The sequence below is a fragment of the Bicyclus anynana genome, chromosome 18 (assembly GCF_947172395.1).
Source record: "Bicyclus anynana chromosome 18, ilBicAnyn1.1, whole genome shotgun sequence".
Taxonomy (NCBI): Eukaryota; Metazoa; Arthropoda; class Insecta; order Lepidoptera; family Nymphalidae; genus Bicyclus; species Bicyclus anynana.
In genome coordinates, this window is record NC_069100.1 from 11,047,617 (window position 1) to 11,060,025 (window position 12,409).

The 12,409-nt window shown below is 37.5% G+C and overlaps 1 protein-coding gene across 10 annotated transcripts in view; it reads right to left on the minus strand.

Annotated features, from left to right (window-relative positions):
- The window catches only part of LOC112051684 (bromodomain adjacent to zinc finger domain protein 2B), a 111,600-nt gene that overhangs the window by 35,465 nt on the left and 63,726 nt on the right, over positions 1-12,409 (minus strand). For 7 of the 10 annotated variants that reach the window (XM_052886990.1, XM_052886993.1, XM_052886992.1 and 4 more), the window contains exons 14-25: positions 11,645-11,758; positions 10,852-10,929; positions 10,260-10,364; positions 8,457-8,611; positions 7,852-7,990; positions 6,904-7,028; positions 6,243-6,382; positions 4,907-5,045; positions 4,337-4,426; positions 2,420-3,106; positions 840-905; positions 95-139 (exon numbers count right to left, since the gene is read on the minus strand). In XM_052886990.1, coding sequence (XP_052742950.1) covers positions 95-139; positions 840-905; positions 2,420-3,106; positions 4,337-4,426; positions 4,907-5,045; positions 6,243-6,382; positions 6,904-7,028; positions 7,852-7,990; positions 8,457-8,611; positions 10,260-10,364; positions 10,852-10,929; positions 11,645-11,758 — 1,883 coding nt within the window. The remainder of the gene's footprint in view (positions 1-94; positions 140-839; positions 906-2,419; positions 3,107-4,336; positions 4,427-4,906; positions 5,046-6,242; positions 6,383-6,903; positions 7,029-7,851; positions 7,991-8,456; positions 8,612-10,259; positions 10,365-10,851; positions 10,930-11,644; positions 11,759-12,409) is intronic. The other 3 variants (XM_052886997.1, XM_052886996.1, XM_052886991.1) reach the window with 2 other exon arrangements.

Consider the following 12,409-nt stretch of genomic DNA (forward strand, 5'->3'; position numbering starts at 1 on the left):
AGAGCAAGAAAACGCGCTATATTCATACTAATACTGTGCCTTCAGCAAGATATTGTTCATACTATAACTATTTGTCACTAATGGTGTTACGTACCTGTTCCTTTAGAAGCATAGATTGTTGCCGTTTTATTTCCCGTTCCTGCAACAAATGGGTCTTACTGAATATACATAAGCGTGTATACATAACTAGCCGCGCGGTTTCACCCGCGTGGTTCCCGTTCCCGTAGGAATACGGGGACAAATTAGCCTATAGCCTTCCTCGGTAAGTGGGCTATCTAATACTGAAAGAATTTTTCAAATCGGACCAGTAGTTCCTGAGATTAGCGCGTTCAATCAAACAAACGAACTCAATATTAAGTATAGATGAGGCTTTTTTCTATACATATAACCATTGACTATCCCAATTTCTTAGTCAGAGAAGAATTTATCGAGAGCATACCCAAATAAGGCATAGAATAGCTAAACAATCAGGTCGAAGGTAATCTAAGAGTAAAGGTAACCTAGCATCTATTTTAAGGCCCAACGCAGACCGCATATATTATATACCAATCACACAATATATTTATTAAACAAAAACATTTCTTTAATATTAATTATGTTCTATGAAGATATTGTAAAGTTTAAAATAGAAACAAATTATAGTAAACGAAAACATAATACATAAGTTACAACTGTATAAGAATTGAATAAAGTCAGTACCAATTACAAATTGGATACTTATGCGTGTTATAGGAATATAATTATTATTTATTTAGAAATTAGCGCGTACAAAATATTTCTATTGTAGCAGAAATAAAATTGTAAAACTAATTATGGGCTACTTTGATTCTTATACAAACCTGTTGCTTTTTCGCCTGTTCTTCTATTTTCTGCTTCTCTAACTCCTCCTGTTTCCTCTTTTTAGCCTTCACATAGCCAAAAACAACATCGAAAGCGGCAGAGCAAATAATATAACAGCAAACATGAAACAAAAATTAAAAATAAAGAAAATCAGTGAATAAATTCACGCGTGCTTGTTTTTTGCTTTTGTTAATTGAAGCTTTTATTAGGAATTTTTCTTTCAGTTTTAGATTAGCAAAATTGCAGTATATTCTTGACCTCAAAAAAAGCATTAACTTGATTGAAAATCTTTTATAACAAAATCTATTCAAATAATAAAAATTGTGCGCACTAACACCGTAAGATAAATATATAAAGAAAATGGTGAAATCGATTATGCGCTTGACTTTAACAAAAAAAGTAAAAAAGGAAATTGATGTATTCGCCAACAAAGCGTCGAACTACGTCAACATACTCAAAAACTTTTTCAATTTAATAGTTGAATACGCAATATAAAACATACATACCTATCATAAAGCCACGAGAATGTCCAAAATAAATCTTTTATTTGTTAACTTTATTTGATAAAATAATAATATTGAAAAAGTTGTAAAATATGCCGTAGTTTGACTGTAGGTAAATTTGCGTTGGCCTTAAATAATACGATAAATTATAGTACAAAATCAAGTTTATTTAAGTTAATTTAATTTAATAATAGAGTATAAAAGAATATAAATTTAATAAATGTTTAGTTCAATAAATATTTTGTGCAAAGCGTGCAAAATGAATACGATAAAAATGTTCAAAATTTTTTTAGTTGTGCTCGTAAGTGTGTATCACCTATGAGTTTTAAAGGAGTAAGGTAAGCGCAAGACCGGTTAGTGGAAAAATCCTATCAAATATTCTTTTTATACCATAAAAAGTTCTCTTATAATTTAGGATATGATAAAATAAATCATATAATTCATATTTCACTTACTGAGAACCAGGTATAATTAGATGTTAACATTTCCAACTTTAAGAGCTACATTTGTAATAATCTTTGGTAGGTTTTAATATAGTTTGCTACTAGATCTTGTAATCAAAAACACTGAATCAAGCAATAAGACAATATAGCAGATTCAAAGCCCAACTCGATACGCAGTTAAGCGTCTCCAGTCTCGGAAATATTCAATTTAAAATTCGATATAAAATTTCAATTTTTAATTTGAATCCTGTCCGAGGTAATATTTTGAGAACGCCAGGATCAAAGTGAAATGTACATTGGAATTATTTTGTCGAAAATGTGTGATATATTTTTCACAGCAAAATAGTAACAAAAATGTATGAACAATCATCATGAGCTTCTGAAATGCCTGCTTGTACTTTAATGTCGAATGAGTATGAATTAATGTATTCATTTGAAACGTGCGCATTAGTTAAGTAAATCTTTAAGAACCATTAGCGACTAAGATACATATTGAAGAGCATTTTCAATCCATATTAATACAGTTTGGTTAATCTGCAATATGTGACACAATAAAGTTAGTGAAAACCCCACAGATAAAGGCAAAGAGGTGTTAGCTTAACCCGAAAAGTTAGTCGTAACTCCATAACATACCGGACTAACGTCCTTCCCCATCGGTTGCACGGATATCGACAATGCACCGTCTTTTCCAACGTTAAATGTCCCTTTGCTAATATTTTTTGCTATAAGATCTGTCAATATTTCATCCTCGCCGCTTAAATCTATGACATCTTTTAGTACAGACTTTTGGCTATCCTTGGGCATCAACATTAAATTTTGGGTCATAAATTCGTTTTTGGCGTCCAAGTACTTTTGCTCGAGACTTTTTGGATCGTCTTTTTTGGCGTCGTCGAGCTTGGACCAGTTGCAGCCGTTTATGAACTCGGATATCCTCGAATATGATTCTATGAGTTTTTCTAGATTGTTCTCCTTCTCTGGTTTTCTTTTATCGGGAGTTTTTATTAATGAGAAATCAAAGTACTTGTCGCTCTGTCTTTTTGGGAGATCGAAAGCCGCTTTCTCGGCGAAATCTTTCATTTTATCTAAGGCATTGTATTCCTCTGTTTCTTTCCAATTGTGGTCTAAGTTCATTGTTTTAATTGGAGTATTCTCTTTTAGACCACTGACTGGTATTAGGGACAGACTAATTTGCGGCATGGTTCGGTCTTTGTTCGGCTTGGTTGCCGGTCCCATGACGATTTCGGGCATTTTCCATTCGTCCAAACCTTTAGGCGTTGGCAACGCCTCGATCGTAAGTTGCGACCGGTTCTTGTTGATTTGCTGTTTCGAATTTATTCTCTTGTTAGTTTTCTTATATCACTTGTTTTATTATCAATTGGATTTTTGACAACATCGTCAAGATTTCTTTTTAGTTAGACATAAACACCCCCTCAGATAAAATACATTTACATATATAAGAGTTATATTTTGGCATCTACTTCATAACACACAAAACTACCAGAAGCGGCGAGTAACAGTCGTTTTAAATGAACTATCTATATGTAATGTGTCGGTATGTCTCCTTAGTAAAGTGGTCATTTTGTCTAGTATTGCTTTTTTTGACAAATAACTACTTTACTAAAAAACTCATCGAGCTATTACATAGATAGGTTATTAAAACGGCAGAGAGTTCGAATGCTACGCTATCTACGTAAAAGCAAAAAGTGACCACTTCAATTTCGAACTTTAACGTTATACCTATAGAGTCCGTTTTTGCTTTTGGAGAAGACAATCTACTTGTGAGCACAATGTTGCCAAGCAAATCAAATTGATAATAAAAATAAAACAAACACAAGCACATGTATGGAGAAAAAAACACATAAATATAAAAAACAGATAATATATTAGTTTTCCCATATTATAGACGAAATAATGTTAAATAAGAGATAAGTCGACAAAAACAATGAATATTGATAAAAACATACCAAAAATAAATAGTCATTTGAAAATCCAAAATCATATTATAATATTTTCTAACTAAACTATCCTTTCCACGTAAACTTTAAAAACCTTTAACCCTCTCCCAAAAAGAAAAATACTATTAAAACATATTTTAAACACGTAATAAAATATAAAGTTATATAAATGTATTTAAATACTATTTGAAACCTTAAACCGCGATACCAGAAAATATTAGACAATAAAATAAGGCAAAGGTCAGAAAAAAATGTTTTGTTCCCGAGGGTATAAAGTATAACTTTTAAACTGTGCCATAAATTTATAGGCAAATAAACATTCACACAACGAAAAACGCAGACAAAATTTAGCAAAAACATCAATTATTATTATTATTATACGAGTAGTTCGGGTACAAACATAATAAAACCTAACGGTTCTCAATCATATTTACGATGCTACCTTTAGGTTCAGTCTGTACCAGAACCAGCGTTAGAGATTGTCGATGACATGACTAGAGTGTCTATATATTTTCTGGCATCCTATAATATGGGTTCAGTATGCAACAGACAAACAGTACAGTTATAAATTAAGGCATCACCGTCAAGAACATACCTCTAGTAAATGTTGACTGCGAGCTTCCTTCTCACGTTTGACGTATTCCGCCTTTTCCGATCTCTCGTAATCGCGGACTAGACGAGAGGCCTAGAAGAATGAACAATACAGTTTTATCAATCAATCAATCTTTATTTTGCCAGAATATGGTACATTTACATAGGTCTTTTATATTATATTTAAACACATATCCTGCCATAGTTGAGTTTAACAATAAAGTTTTAATTTATACTGAAACTTAATTACTAAGGAAAAGAATATTATTGAAATGGAACAGTTTGAAAGGCTTTGAAGCAGTTTTTAGCAGCGCTACTTAACAGGTAAAACTAATTGATAGTTTGTAAGGCATAATTAGAAATGCTCACTATGCTAGAAATTGTTTGCATTAGGTTGTTTGGATACATAATATCTCTCTTCTTAAAAAGTTCTATGGTTTTTTGTGTAAAATGAAGAAGTCATAAATTACCAGAAAAACGCTCTCTTTGAATTAGCTTATCACATCTTCGTCATATTTAAAAGATATGGCAAGTGTTCTTAAAAAAAAAAAAATAATCGTTAATGAGGCGTTACCTGGTCTCTCCCCCGGCCGCCGGCGTCCTTCCTGGCCTCTCTGGCGGCCTGCTGTCGCCGCGCCAGCTCCATGCGGCGCTCCAGCGGCGGCGGCGTCGGGCGCCCGCTGAGAGCAGCCAGCGCGCGCGCTTCTTCTAGCCTACAACAGCCAACAATTTTTAGCGGAAAAATACTACAAAAACTCAGAAAATATTACAAAAATAAGAAAACTAAGGTCGAACAAAGGTTACGATTCAAACATTTGTCAGGACTTTATTAACAAATCAAACTGTAACCAAAATAAGACCCTAGCATAGCAGAGAATTACCTTGAGTGGAGTCACGCACTTGTGAACGTTGTGTGTAGGGTTAAAGGATTCTTTGACTGTTAACAAACACGGGGAGTATTTGTTAACAGTCAAAGTCACTCCATCCCAAGTAACCCATAAAGAATTACACAACAAGAGATGTGGACGGCTCGAACGCCACGAGCACACAGAAGCCGTCCATACCGCAAGTCGTTGCAACGCGGCGATAACACAATAGTCCAAGATGCGTATTAGAAAAGACCTTTATCCATCTGTGTGATGGATGAGAAGTGTTTTATATCAAATTTAGTACGTTGAAAAATTTAACGAGTAGGTAGCCTCAAAAACTGCTGGCCAATTTCAGTAATAGTTAAAAAAGGTTCATAATAATTTGGCCAGGAGATTTCAGATCAGATGGGTGAAGGTCTTTTCTAATACGGATCTTCTACTACAACAAGTGAGTCAACTACGCCTAATCGCGGCTACCAGCTCGCGTGCATGGTCGTTGTAAATCGCGTATACTGTATTCTGTGATTAAATTTGGGGTGTGATTCCGCTATTTATACTCGTCGATGTAATAATATTCACCTATATCAAGTTTAGATTGTAACTTGATTTCTATAGGACGCTAAAAATTAAATGAGCGATATCACATCGTTGTAACTTTACAGAATGCAGGGCTGATTGCCACCGTTCACGCCACCGCGGACGCGTTGGTTTGGCCTTAGCTACGTGTATTTATATCAAACAAATTGAAACATAAACATTTTTAAGATTTTCAGCACCATTTATACTTTAAACTAGCGGACGCCCGCCACTTTGTCCGCGTGGAATTTAGTTTTTCACAAATCCCTCGGGAACCATGTATTTTCCGGGATAAAAAATAGTCTGTGTTAATAAAGAGTAAAATCTATTTCCATTTCAAATTTCAGCTAAATCGCTTCACTAGTACGTTATAGAGTAACAAACATCCAAACATCCATACAAAATTTCGCGTTTATAATATTAGTAGGAAGTAGGTTGTAGTAGTAGCGGCAGTGCGTCACTTACCGTTTAGTGATCTCAGCCTCGTTGAACACGAGCGGCTCCGAGTTGTCCGGGGACGGTTGTATGTACTCCCCCAAAAGCGTGCGTGCGCTCAGACTGAAGTTATCCCGGCACAGGGGCGGACTGGGGTTCGCTTCCAGGAACTTTAGAATAAAGATATTGACAAATGAATTATTAATAAAACTTCGTCAAACCACATTGTCATATTCAAAATTCAATAGCTAAAATGTTTGTACTGTTAACACGTAACGAGGAACGGAAATATAGGAGAATATTGATGATTTAAAAAGAAACATGGCAAATATTTTTTATTAATTTTTATAAGCCTCAGGCGTAACTGCATCGCAACAGGTTCTCAAGGACACATAAAGGGATAGTTTCAAAGTTCTCTAAGAACGCCATCTACTGGTAGTTTAAAATAACAAACACTGTTTCATTATGCCTGTATATGGCGGCACGCATCTTAACAACCTTGCCTGATTACACTTTTCGTAAGACATTCACCAGCTTGTCACCCAAGTCCAGATCTGTACAGTTTTACTTCAAAGAAAACAATTGAAGTATATTTTATTGACCACAGAGCTAGACCCTCTTTAAGTGATTAGTTCCACCACTCAGCTCTAAAAACTAGACATATTGAATAAATGAACCAGTGTGTACATACTGTGTGCAATTCATGTGCAGACTTGATCTGCAGGCCGGCGTGCGGCTCAGGCGGCGTGTACGACACGTCGCCCTTGATGTTGCAGTTGCGCGACAGACCCTTGATCACTGTCACCCGCTTCCAACCTGCGACCATACAACCGTTAGCTAGTATAACTTTGTAATACACATTTTACATACAGGGATAATGTGAATGTACCAATGAGGCAGAGGTACCAGGATGTAATAATCGGTAGAGTATACCAACCCAAAGCAAGCGGAAAGCTGCGAGTGGTGCTCACGGCCGCCGTCGCTGGTGTGGGAGTCATGTTGCTGTTGCTGTCGAATGTAATAACGAGGTAGGTCGGAGGTACCAGGACGTCATAATCGGTAGAGTATACCCACCAAGAGCAAGCGGCAAGCGCAGCTGCGAATCGTTGTGCCGCCAGCCACCGTCGGATTCTGTGGCACTGTACCAACGTGGCAGAAGGTACTAGGATATCACGAAGCCTAGAATATAGAATATAATCAGACCAATCAGACCAACAGGTAAACCCACCCAGAGCAAGCAGAAAGCGCACCTGCGAGTCCTTGAGCGGTCGGCCACTGTCATTGATGTCGGAGTTGGGCAGTTGCTGTCGGACGGTAGGTACCGATGAGGCAGTGGTACCAGGACATGATAAAGGTACAATATACCCACCCAGAGCAAGCAGAAAGCGCAATTGCGAGTCCTTGAGCGGTCGGCCACTGTCATTGGCGTCGGAGTTGGGCAGTTGCTGTCAGACTGTACCAATGAGGCAGTGGTACCAAGACATCAAAAAGGTACAGTATACCCACCCAGAGCAAGCGGCAAGCTCAACTGCGAGTCCTTGAGCGGTCGGCCAGTTATTGGCGTCGGAGTTCGGCAGTTGCTGTCGGACTGTAGGTACCAATGAGCTACCAGGACATCATAACGGTAGAGTATACTCACCAAGCGCAAGAGGCAAGCGCAGTTGCGAGTCGTTGTGCCGCCGGCCGCCGTCGCTAGCATCGGAGTCAGAAGGGTTGCTGTCGGACGGACATTCCGAGTCCGTGCTCACGCTTTCGCCGAGCAGTGCCCGCAATTTGTCCTGTGCCACATAATCATGTTTAACAATAACCAATATTCACACAGAGCTCAATCTCAGAACGTATTTTATTGTCTTTAACTTGTGATTTTAATAATATCATATCAACCGATGGACTTTAAATAGGGGTCCTGAGCCTAAATACAGCAATTTATTGCGCCTCTTTTGATGTCAGACAGTTTAATTGTCTCTCAAGTTCTCAACTCATTGATCTTAATACGCCATTGGTACAAGCCATCGTTTTATTGGAAATTGCAGAACTGTTAATAGTGAATTCATTCAAAACTACCAAGTATTTGACTTGCTTAAAGACTGTTTAAAATATGTATTAAAAAAAATTAAAATATGTATTAAAAAAACTGTTAAATATAAAGAAAAATTAATTCCTGGGTCTTTTCCGTACTAGCTTAAGTTTGCCTCTAAAAAGGTTATTAAAAGTACTTATAATTTAGTTAAGCAATGTACTCACCAGGTCGGTTTCAGCTAGCAGCTGCTGAGCGAGCGCGGGGCGGAGGCCTAGGGCTCTGCTCTGCGCCAGCAGCGAGGCTACCGTATTCTTCTTGGGCTTGCTGACCCCGCGCCCTAAGTTGCGGGGCCGGCCTTCTCTCGAGGGCCAGGAAACTGCTGTTATAAGTCAATAATTTAGCTAGAACAGTTGTTTTTGTGATGATGGCCATTTAAGAAAGGCCTAGACTAGTTTGACGGCAATATAAATTATTAATAGATTAGATTTATATATGTCTGGCATCTGGTAATATGTAGCACAGAACATAAAGCACTTAAGCGGATTTGTAGGTAGTTAGGTACCTAATCATAGTGCCTAATATCTATTTCATCTTAGATGGTTTGGTCACATAGAGAGGATAAATGAAAGGAGACTAATAATTTTAAGGCGAGGGTGAATGGAAACGTTGGAAGGGAAAGGGAAAGGCCCAAGCCAAGTCAAGAGTAGCCTAAACCAACAAACTTTATTTATTTATTTATTTATTTATTTATTATCATCATAACTTAAAACTAGCCTTACAGGTATCACCTAATTCGCTAGCTTAGTACTATATTATAAATCTAAAACTTAATTCTATTTACCTATATACATTACAATTAATATTACCTACTTAGTATAACAAATACACCACTCAGCAATCCTTGTGAGTTCACTCAGAGTACAAGAGAAGATGTCGATGTTTTCAGCTACGACGTTCAGAGTGCGAAGTGCGCACGTCAACGGAGCTTTTTTGGCTAAAATAGTACGTCCGCTCGGTACCACCAGCAACTGAGGCTTGCGTCTCCGCGACACGTACCGGTCCGGGACGTTTAGGCTCACCTGTACTAGTACCTCCGCATTATACACCTTTCCTCTTAAGAGTTTAAAGATATATAACACGAGTGCCAGTTCCCTCCTAACCCGCAGTTCATTATATCCGACCATACCTAGTATAAATAACGTTGGGTACATTAATGGATAGTATGGGTATACCCCATACAGCCTCATATACAAATATCTAATAAATTTATTCTGTACGCGCTCCAACATCAGGCTATATTTAACCTCATGTGGAGCCCATATGACCGAGTTACTTTCTAACTGGCTTCTCACCAAAGCATTATAAAGCACTATTACCGCTTTTATGTTGCTGAAGCCCCTAACAGTACGTAGCAAAAAACCTAAATTTTTGTAGGCTTTCTTGCAGCACTTTGTTATGTGATTACGAAACGTCAGCTCCGTGTTCAAAATCACCCCCAGGTCCTTCACCTCCGAAACTCTCGAAGCTGGTACCCCATCGATCTTATAATCATAACGAAGGGGAGACTGTGCCTTAGAAAACGAAATTATGGCACATTTAGAAGTGTTAAATTGTAACTTATTGTCCTCACTCCATTTAACTACTCGATTGATGTCATTTTGTAATCTAACACAGTCATTCTCATCGTCTACAGTCAAAAAAAACTTGAGGTCATCTGCGAACAACAAGCACTTTGCGTTCTTGATCACCAGAGGCAGGTCATTTATCATTAAAATAAACTGTAAAGGTCCTAGGTTGTACGAAAGAAGCAAAGGAGATATGCATTAACCGTTCCAAGTGGCAGGTTTACCCGTGCGGGAATGAGGCGAAATGCTATGTGTGTACCTTCCTATGTATTTCATTTAGTTGTTTATCATATTTTTTTTTAAATAATTGATATAGCTTGGCAAAAACTGTGCCACTATCGTCAGGTAGACGCTTTACTCCATTTGTAGAAAGATTTCTATGATTTAGAACAATTGACTTACATTCGCTATCCTCGCTACCACTGGACTTGGGTCGAGGAGAGTCTGCCACCTGAGAGTTGACTTCTGGCGCTACGCGACGCGGCTTCGCGCCGGGCTTCCGTCGTGCTGGAAATTTATGTTTTTGTGTAAACGCGTCTTTATTCAATAAAATTAGGTGTGTGTCGTGTTGCCATAGAAGTTTGTCAAGGTTTCGTTGATATCAGAATAGTTTTCTTTAATAACGGTATATTCTGAAATTCTGCCCTGAAGAATGGCACAATTTTTATTCATCTGAGCTAAAAGTGAAATTCGACGTATTGAAGTATGAAAAGCTTAGATTTGGGAAATATATCTTACTCAAAGCTTAGTTTTGGTATTATATCTTACTCGTATAATAAACTAGATGTTTTCTCCCGTTTTTTACACCATTCAACTACACAAAAAGGTATTTTTACAGAGCTCTTTAACCGACGAACACGATAACAACTATGAAACAACAATACTATAGAGACAGTTTTTATCGCATTAGATCGTTGATCATGTACTTTGGCGGAAAGTAACGCCTAGCGACACAGATCCTATACAATAATTGGTCTGAGGAATATATACTCACATATCCTGTCATTGGAGGCGCTAAGTGAACTGCTCAGTGACGTCAGACGCGACAGTGCGTCCGAAGCTTGTGAGCTCGCTGCAACAAAATACATCATAAGTACTCCACAAACCATATTCTTGCAAAGTTAAAAAGTCAATTTTGAAAAATGAAACGTTACTAATTTAGCGATAAATTAAAGAAACAATTAATACATTTTTTTTTCCTATTCTTCCCCCCACGATGTGTAGGCTTTCGCAGTTAGTAATCAAATCAATTTACAATTAACTGTTCATCGTTGATTTCTGCAAAGCACTTTTCATATATATTTCATACTAGCGAACGCCCGCGACTTCGTCCGCGTGGAATTCAGTTCGCTCATCAAATCGCTTCAGTAGCCGCAACGTAAAGGAGGAACAAACATACACACTTACACACACACACACACACACATACTTACACACAAACTTTCGCCTTTATAATATTGTGATTCCATGTAAGTAAATAAGCATTTTCTTAATATTCTAATTCCATGAATATTGTTAAATTAATTACTGTATTTAATTTAACAATATTAAAAATTTATTTAAAAATTAATAACCCGCGACTTCGTCTATATGAAATTCAGTCTTCCCAAATCCTGCGTAAACCATGAATGCAAATACTCGTAGTCCAAGAGTTAATCCAGGGTATAATCTTCATTCCAAATTTCAGACAAATACATTCAGTACTTTCGGCGTGAACGAGTAACAAACATACACACAAACTTTGTAATATTAATATGATTTAGGTGGTAAAATGAAAGATATCTTACGCGGTGTGGGTTTCAAGGAGAGGTTGAGAGGCGCGTCGTCGTCCTTCAGGCCGAGGTCCATCGGCGCGTCCTCGGAACTGTTGTTGGACTTTGTGCTCAGGTTGAGTCCTGAATCTGTAACCAGAGGCCATTTATTAAAGTCATAACTTATAGGTAAACCGCTTCGTAACGTAACGCGTTACTGTGCCACTCTATCTGGCTTCCCTTTCTCTCACGCATATGGGAGCAGGTTTAAGTTCTTAATTCTGTCGAACGCCCCGAAACGTTTTTTTTTTGAATATGTGATAAATACTATATTAAGCAGACACATTCTTCATTCATTCTTATACAGGCGCGAGTGTTGCCTGAGTAAGTCTCCCTTCCCTCTTTCGTCATACCCCGCACCCTTGTAGGGAACCCCAGTAGTTCGATTAAAGATAATGAGATCCTGTCTCAGACTAAATAGATAAAGACCTGCCTCGCAAGACATTATCTTGTTTAGTATAAGATATGTATGAAATCTAAGCTCGTTTTCCTTAGAAAATGGCAGAAAATTTTGTTCGTGAATTTGGGTGTGATACTAGTCCTTATGTATTTAGTCTGAGGATCCTGTAGACCCAAAATGCGATAGCGCCGAACCGAAAATATCGCTCTTTTTCGTTGCGTTGGGTTCCGATTCGGTACGGTTCGTTAATATCTACAAAAAATTAAGAGCTTCTATTTATTTATTTAGCCTGATTATTGACTTATTTTTTTATATTTCATTCACAAAAAAATAATAGTATT